Here is an 8,519-nt window from a genome sequence, read left to right as displayed (position 1 = left end):
AGGCGCTGCGTAATATCATTGCGCCTGCTGCACCCATGGTACGGCAGCAAGGTTCCTTGATTATTACACCGGAATGAGAGTATAGTTTCTAGCCATATCGGCCTATAAAATCGCAACTTTTCATTTTCCGTCGGTCTTAGTACACGATGTAACTACAGAAGAGTCAAGTTTTAAATAGGAAAAATATAGAAACTCTTTGGTCATTTTTGAGCGAGATGCTAACGGTCTAATCAGATTCAATGATCTATGCTAAGCTGCAGCTAAAAGTGCTACCGCCAGACCCGGAGATCGGCTGAATGCATTCGAAAACGGTAAAACTCAACTGTTTAACTCTAGGGGAGTTGGAAAATGAGCCTATTTTCAAAAATAGTGGAGTGTTCCTTTAAGTGATTGTTGCGTCTGTTCAGTGCATCGATTTACGTAAGAATGGTTAAACTATTTACACACAGTTCTCCTTGTGGTTCACGAATGAGAGCCGGCGTCTAATCACATCACGTCATTGAGTCCATACTCTGAAAGCACTTGATCAATTAAACCGTTTGAACTTAATACAACCAATTAAACGGCGAATAAAGCAGAATCGACGACATCCACTTATGCTGTAATTTCAGTGAGATGTCCGTCTGTCCAGATGACGAACCATTAGAAGCGGCGTCTTGTGATTTCAAGAAACTGAATTATTGTGAACTAAACCTTTTAAAGCTGCTGCAAATCAGCCACTCTTTCTATTTCGTTGCGATGTCTTAAAACACGTTTTCTTCTGAGACGGAGCTTATGACGAAGGTTTTTATACATGACAACGTTGGAGTGAGCATTACATGACAAAAACATGATGTACAGGAAGTACTCACCCTGATCGGGATGCTGTGAGTACTAGAGTCACATCAGAAGTCAATAGCTACGACGATCAATAGAGACAGATATCAAGGCATGCCTGAATCGCTGAGGTCGTTTACACGCAAGTACTGCTGGGAAGGGGATGAAGCATGGCTTCTGCTTTAGGATGTCGTGTCTACGTTTGCCCACCCGCTAACAAATAAATAACTCTAAAGTGACATTATAAAAGCAAAAGGTGCTCTAAACATGATTTGAATTTGTTTATACATCTATCATAGCATAACTGAGACTTGTTAAAAATATTAAATCGATTCATACTTACTGAATTCAGTGCAAAAACAATACATGTAAGGCATGACTCAAGAGATCAGAAGTAATTGGCAGTATGTGCATGTTCGCCGTTTTGTTAACGTTTCATTTTGCACAAACATTGAATTTTATAGTGGTGTTCACAAAGCTAGGGAACGCTGAAGACACCGGGATCGCAGAAGAGAGCAGAGACGGGTTTAAATCGCAGATGCCTCAACAGAACTGCTCAAATCAACATCATGATGGGTACAAAACGGTAAAAGGTACAGTAAAACCTGGACATACTAGCTGGTAAAATACATCTATTATTTAATGACTGCAGAGGGAAACAGGAACATGTTTGTCCTGATAGACTTTAGTCAGGACAGCGCCGGATTAGCGAGGATGCTGTTGAACAACATACTGACTGTACAGCTGATGAGTAGAGCAAAAACTTCACTGAGCAGTTTTGAAATGACATGCGATCTCATGCCATTATAAAGACTGTATGTTTAGCCTTTTTTTGTGAAATTCAGTATGCAGTCTATCCTGACTAATGTCTGTAATGATGCTCTGACCGGGAATACATCACCCATAAAAAAGAAAAACTGTCATCATTTACTCATTTTCCTCCATGGGGCACAACATCACTGTGCTGCTTTTTCCATGCAAACATACATATGTGCTCTCAATGGTCCGTAAAGTGCACAAAGTCAACTTTTCTGACACCTTTATGGTGCTTTTTCATCCTTTTTGAAGCCTGACTGGTCAGCAGATGCTATTGGTTAACGATAGAGAGCAGCAAGAGCATTCTGCGAAACTTCTGTTATCCTCCAGAGAAGATGTTTGGAACGTGAGGGCAAGTAAATAATGACAATTTTAATTTCTGGGTGAACTACTCCTTTCATATAGAGGATGCAGTTTGCTTACAGAATTTAAGTAAAGAGGGTATAAAAATATAGGCATTTGAGACCCTGAATGAATGTTTTCTTCAAAGACCGTGAGAGGTGTGACAAAGACCATACTGTTAGCCACTTCTACCCACCTCAGCTGTGATTTATGTTTCTTTACACATAAGCAGAACATTAAATAAGAGGGCTGTGAATGACACGTGTAGCTTGTTTTGGGGAGGAAAGAAAGAGCGTTATAGCAGGGTTTCTTTGTGATGCCGCATTATGTGTTGGTTCTTTTCCGACGGCCGCCGGAAACCCTTCTTGCAATAGTCACACCTGTGCGGATAGTCTTTCGTGTGGATGGATATGACGTGCCGTTTGAAACCCGAAGCGTCCGTAGTGTTGTACTCGCAGTATTGGCACTGATAGACCTTGCGACCGCTGTGTGTCTTCATGTGCTTCTTAAGTTCGTTCTGATGCCTGAATCCGCGCTTGCAGCGCTTGCACTTAAACGGCAAGTCCTTGGTGTGAACGGACAGAATGTGGCGGCTCAGCGTGAAGGGGTCCGACGTCTTAAAATCGCAGTGTCTGCACTGGTGCACTTTATTCCCCTTGTGCGTTTCGGCGTGCTTCTTCAGTTCGGAGGGTCTGTGGAAGCCCTTCTCGCAGACGTCGCACTTGTGCGGGAAGTCTTTGGTGTGCACCGAGATGACGTGACGCTTCAGGTCGCTGGAGTTGGTGCTTTTGTGTTCGCAGTGTGGACACTGGTGAGTCTTATGGCCTTGGAAGATCTCCGTGTGCCTCTGGAGCTCCTTGTCCTCGGCGAAGGCTTGCGGGCAGTTGCCGCACTTGAAGGGCAAGTCAGTGCCGTGTTTGCTCTTTATGTGAGTCTTTAAGTTGGACTGATCGGCACAGTGGAAGTCGCAGTGCTGGCAATGGTAGGGTTTCTCGCCCGTGTGTGTCCGCATGTGCTTCTTGAGCTCCGACGGGTGCCGGAAGCCCTTGGCGCACTCAACGCAGACATGTGCAAAGTTTTTGCTGTGCACAGCCAGCAGGTGGCGGTTGAGGAGGCCCTGCTCGGCCGTCTCGTACTCGCAGTACTTGCACTTGTGCAGCTTGGGCTCCTTGTCGCTCAGGATGAGCTTGTTGGAGCTGAGCGGGCTGGCCTCGTGATAGCGCCGCGTGTACTCGGTGTACTCCGGGATCTTCTCGCTTTTGATGATCAGCTTGTGGCTCTCCAGGTGGTTGTGGAAGCTCACCTTCTTGTTGGTGGTGAAGTCGCAGTCGGTGCACTGGTACTTCTTCTTGAACATGTGGTCCGGGTGATTCTTCATGTGGCGCTTCAGGAAACCGCGTGATTTAAACTTCTTGCCGCAGATGTGGCAGGGGTAGACGGTCAGAGGCTGTCCGTCGGGACCGATGATCACAGCTGAAACAAAGAAAGAGAACATGCTGAAAATAGACATCATTTTACTCCTGTAGTGTATTTTCAGAGTGAGACAGGATATCCAACTTCCCTTTTAAACATCCACTTTTGAGGAGGCTTTTTGACCAGGCTCAGGGTCTCAACTTCACCATCAAGAACCACTTATTTTTTTCTGAATCTCTCATTATCATTTGCTATTATTGCTCTATTACATGCTTAGACATGCATGCGGTGCAGCAAAATTACAACATGTTTGAAATTTAAACAGAACCTAAAATTCTGAAATGTTTCATAACACCAAGTTTGAAAGTACAATTTCTCACAGCATGAACAACACAAAGTTACAGTCTCCTAGCCGATAACGATATGAAAATAAGGTTGTTATGACTATATTGATGCATCTTATTGTGCTGGATCAGTTTAAGATTGCTTTACATTTTAAACTGGCAAAGCTTAAAAAAGCATGAAAAGGAGAACTGAATACTGTACTAGTATTCATTCAATAATATTAGTTTGTTTTTATTTTTTTTCCTCCTAAAAACACATTTGAAGGGGAAAAAAGAATACATCATTAATATCAATACTTGGGTCGCTAAGGGTTAAATTATAGTATTACCTTTTGTTAACTTTTTATAAAGGTTGCATTACCTACAATTGTAGTCTAAAAACAATGCCAAAAAAGTTATTTTGCATGGGGAAAAAAGAAAGTAATGTAGTGCAGCTGACACGGTGAAGGATGAAATATTAGGAAGACAAATGTTTTTCTCTTTTTGAAATCGCATACACTGATGAGCCCAGGAACATATAGGGTTAAACTGAGTTCATGTGAACATGTTAACTGTTTCTAGCACTAGCGGCGGATCATACCTGTCTGGCACTGGCGCGTCTCCCCTCTCCTCTTCTTCTTGATCTTTTGTTTAAGTGCTCGGCTTGTGCTGATGCTGTCGGTGATCTGTAGGTACGGAGTGGCCGCACCATTCTTACTTTCTACACTGCTTCCTGTAGGAAAGCCATGACAGGTAAGGTGCTTGGATTATATGCACGCTATAAATGCACTAAAATGGAAGGACAATGTTTTTATACATTTTAAGCTGGAGTTTAAAATGACCGATAGCCCAAAATGAAAATGCTGTCATCAGTTATCACAGGGTTTCCTAGTTGGGGGTCCGCAAACCTAATAATGCAGTCGTAAAGATGTCAAATTAAAATAAATATATAGGACTGCAATAAATACATAAAACTGCAAAAGGCTGTGATTCAGTCTGATGTGCTGCGTTTGTAGTAAAGCTACAAAGACAATGCTAGCACTATTTCTGTTTGTTTGTTTTTATCTAAGAGGCCTTAGCTGGTTTTTGGAAAGATTGAACATGTGTTTTAAAATAAAAACAATCAAAATAAAACACTTACTAAAAATGTCACGTCATGTGACAGTTAACCGACATCAGAGAACCATGAACATGCAAATGCATTGCTAAATGATAGAAATCTTAACTTAAATATTTTCTTGAAGTTCGCCCTGAATTTTATCAAAGGGACTCCGGCTGATAGAAACCAAACCCGGAGCTATCATATGGCTTCACAAGACCTTGAATATGTGACCCTGGACCACAAAACCAGTCATAAGGGTCAATTTTGACCCTTGAAATTGAGATTTCCATTGATGTATGGTTTGTTATGATAAGACAATATTTGGCCGAGATACAACTATTTGAAAATCTGGAATCTGAGGGTGCAAAAAAATCTAAATATGGAGAAAATTGCCTTTAAAGTTGTCCAAATGAAGTCCGTAGCAATGCATATTACTAATAAAAAATTAAGTTTTGATATATTTGCAGTAGGAAATTTACAAAATATCTTCATGGAACATTATCTTTATTTAATGTCCTAATGATTTTTGGCATAAAAGAAAAATCAATAATTCTGATCCATCTTTGGCTATTGCTACAAATATACCCCAGCGACTTAAGACTGGTTTTGTGCTCCAGGGTCACATATAATCATACTTAGAGACCCATACTACAGTATGATGCTAGTATGCTAGAATTTTCAATTCTGGATGAAGAAGTATTCATATAAAGCCATTTCTATCTCTGCCCGCAATGTAAATAAAGTGAAGGACCATAAGCAGTCGCCCAGGCGGCAGGAACAAAGGTCTTGTTGACCGGTGCGTCCTCCAGCTGCGCTTCAGTCATAGCAGGAGCCTCTTCCTCCCCAACTATGACCTCCATATACACCTGGTCAGTCATCTCCGAACAGTCTGCATTCAGGACAGAGAACAGCATAAACATAACACACATCTCTGACTTGCTGCAAGCACATGTAACTCTTCTTAAAGAGAGACGGAGAACTCACTGATGTCCTCGTCTCCTTGGCTGACGTCCTTTACAGCCATGTAGACCATCTTCTCTCTGGACAGCCTGCCTGAACCCGCCGGCTCCAGCGCCGTGTGCCCGGTGGGAAAATCACTCTCTGCCACCACCTCTGTGCTGCCTACAACACAACCCACACAGAGTCATGCTCAGGGGGCCATGAAATACAAAGTCAAAGTGTTCTTGATATGCACACATATAAGAGCTAACTCTACAATGAAAACATACTGCAAGTTTCATACGTCAAAGCTAACTCCACACACAATATACTCGCATCCGAGGGGAAGCATACAGTGAGCATGTATCAGCCATGATTTTTTTGTCTAATTAGACGTTACTAGGCATAATTAGGCGTTGTTCTGTCCCTGGATGCAGACAAATTGCACCTCAAAACACTGCGCTATAAAGAGTCCAAGTGTATCACTTTTAGGGCCCTATCATACACTCGGCGCCATGCAGCGCCAGGCGCAACACAAGTGTTTTTTGCTAGTTTCAGCCCGACGCAGTTGTCATTTTCACATCCTGCGCTACATTGTTTAAATAGCAAATGCATTTGCGCCCTTTTGTTTGCTCACAGGCATGTTGGTCTGAAAACGAGGTGTGTTCAGGCGCATTGTTGGCGCGTTGCTATTTTGAGGAACTGAAATAGACTGCGCCTTTGACCAAATTAAACCTGGTCTTAAGTCAATGGTGCAATATTTTTTTTATTTATTTACAGGGCATGTCAGTAATATGCGCCTATAGGCAGGTGAACAGCGCATGTACACTCTGCTTATTACACACACAGGGACGCAGCAGCGCACAAGCATGTGATAAAAGCATTAGCAATTAATCGCAACATGAAAATTTGATACCGGCATATCCCTAATGCCAAATGTTACAAATGAAAGGATTACAATGTAAAAGATTATTATTGTGCCCCGTAGATGGTAGATGGAACTTTCCTCTCTGGAGAAGCGTTCAGTTTTTCCGCTTGCAAATTCCACCGTGTAAATAGCGAATCCACCATGGCATGAGCGCAGCTGGCTCTTAAAGGGAATGGGAGATGAGACTCTGATTGGTTTATGGCACGTTACGCCCAAAACACACCCATTACTCATTGAGAGAATAGGGACAACCCTTTTAGACCATGTGCCGGGCGCGCCGACCATTTTTCCCATTGTTAAACTAGCAAAAGGGGATTCTGACACGCCCTAAGCGCTTAGATTGTTAAAATAGGGCCCATCATCTTATAGTATTCTACTGTAATACATGCTATGTTGATTAGCAATGCATTATAAATCCTCTTCTTATCTTCATATTCTTATGAAAATACCGGAGATGGCTTGAAGAACACAACAACTGGCTTTTAAAGGGGATGGGAGATGAGACTCTGATTGGTTTATGGCACGTTACGCCCAAAACACACCCATTACTCATTAAGAGAATAGGTACAATCCTTTTAGACCATGCACCGGGCACGCCAACTGTTTTTTCCATCGTTAAACTAGCAAAAGTGGATTCGGACACGCCCTAAGTGCACCTGCGCCATGCGCTTCAGACCATGCGCTTAAATCGTTAAAATAGGGCCCTTAGAGAGCTGCTAATCAGATCTGTACATACACTGATCAGTTATTTTTATCTTGAGTTGAATGTTAATATAGTGTGTGAAGAAAGCACAGTCAAGCTGAACATCTAAAGCATCAAAACACATCACACATGTTGGTTGGCAGGGCATCGATACAGTGCGACGGCTAACTTCAGTCACAGCAGTGGCTGCTCACTGAACAAGCTAAAGGCCCTGACAGAATTCAAGTGAAATCGAAGACTGAACTGGACTGGTGGAAGGTCATTCGAACAAAATCAGGCCAAAATGAAGTTCGTTTAGAGTTCAAAAAAGCTTTTCTGTAAAAGTTCACTCTGACTGGTAAACACCTTTGGTCTGTGGTGATTTAGTAACAGTTCATTTCTTGCATGAACTCATTGAAGAACGTTAGGTTACTTGCGTAACCCCGGTTCTCTGAGAACAGAGCAAGGTATCTCACTATGGGAAACACCCCCAGGCGTGATAGACTATGGAAGCACCAATTACACCACGTCTGTCCGAAGAACGGACCAATCACAGCTCATGACAAGGAGCCCACTTCATCCCTATATACAGTGGGTACGGAAAGTATTCAGACCCCCTTAAATTTTTCACTCTTTGTTATATTGCAGCCATTTGCTAAAATCATTTAAGTTAATTTTTTTCCTCATTAATGTACACACAGCACCCCATATTGACAGAAAAACACAGAATCGTTGACATTTTTGCAGATTTATTAAAAAAGAAAAACTGAAATATCACATGGTCCTAAGTATTCAGACCCTTTGCTCAGTATTTAGTAGAAGCACCCTTTTGATCTAATACAGCCATGAGTCTCTTTGGGAAAGATGCAACAAGTTTTTCACACCTGGATTTGGGGATCCTCTGCCATTCCTCCTTGCAGATCCTCTCCAGTTCTGTCAGGTTGGATGGTAAACGTTGGTGGACAGCCATTTTTAGGTCTCTCCAGAGATGCTCAATTGGGTTTAAGTCAGGGCTCTGGCTGGGCCATTCAAGAACAGTCACAGAGTTGTTGTGAAGCCACTCCTTCGTTATTTTAGCTGTGTGCTTAGGGTCATTGTCATGTTGGAAGGTAAACCTTCGGCCCAGTCTGAAGTCCTGAGCACTCTGGAGAAGGTTTT

The 8,519-nt window shown here is 42.4% G+C and overlaps 1 protein-coding gene across 4 annotated transcripts in view; it reads right to left on the bottom strand.

Annotated features, from left to right (window-relative positions):
* Positions 1-1,438: 1,438 nt before the first annotated feature.
* Positions 1,439-8,519, bottom strand: part of LOC107684921 (zinc finger protein 711) — a 22,993-nt gene continuing 15,912 nt past the window's right edge. For all 4 annotated transcript variants that reach the window (XM_016481302.1, XM_016481303.1, XM_016481304.1 and 1 more), the window contains 4 exons: positions 5,797-5,934; positions 5,564-5,701; positions 4,312-4,443; positions 1,439-3,447 (listed from right to left, as the gene is read on the bottom strand). In XM_016481302.1, coding sequence (XP_016336788.1) covers positions 2,270-3,447; positions 4,312-4,443; positions 5,564-5,701; positions 5,797-5,934 — 1,586 coding nt within the window. In that variant the 3' untranslated portion in view covers positions 1,439-2,269. The remainder of the gene's footprint in view (positions 3,448-4,311; positions 4,444-5,563; positions 5,702-5,796; positions 5,935-8,519) is intronic.

This window comes from Sinocyclocheilus anshuiensis, unplaced genomic scaffold (assembly GCF_001515605.1).
Source record: "Sinocyclocheilus anshuiensis isolate Anshui unplaced genomic scaffold, SAMN03320099.WGS_v1.1 scaffold585, whole genome shotgun sequence".
NCBI lineage: Eukaryota > Metazoa > Chordata > Actinopteri > Cypriniformes > Cyprinidae > Sinocyclocheilus > Sinocyclocheilus anshuiensis.
The sequence above is the reverse complement of the archived record's forward strand: the minus strand, read 5'-3'. Positions and strand labels throughout refer to the sequence as shown.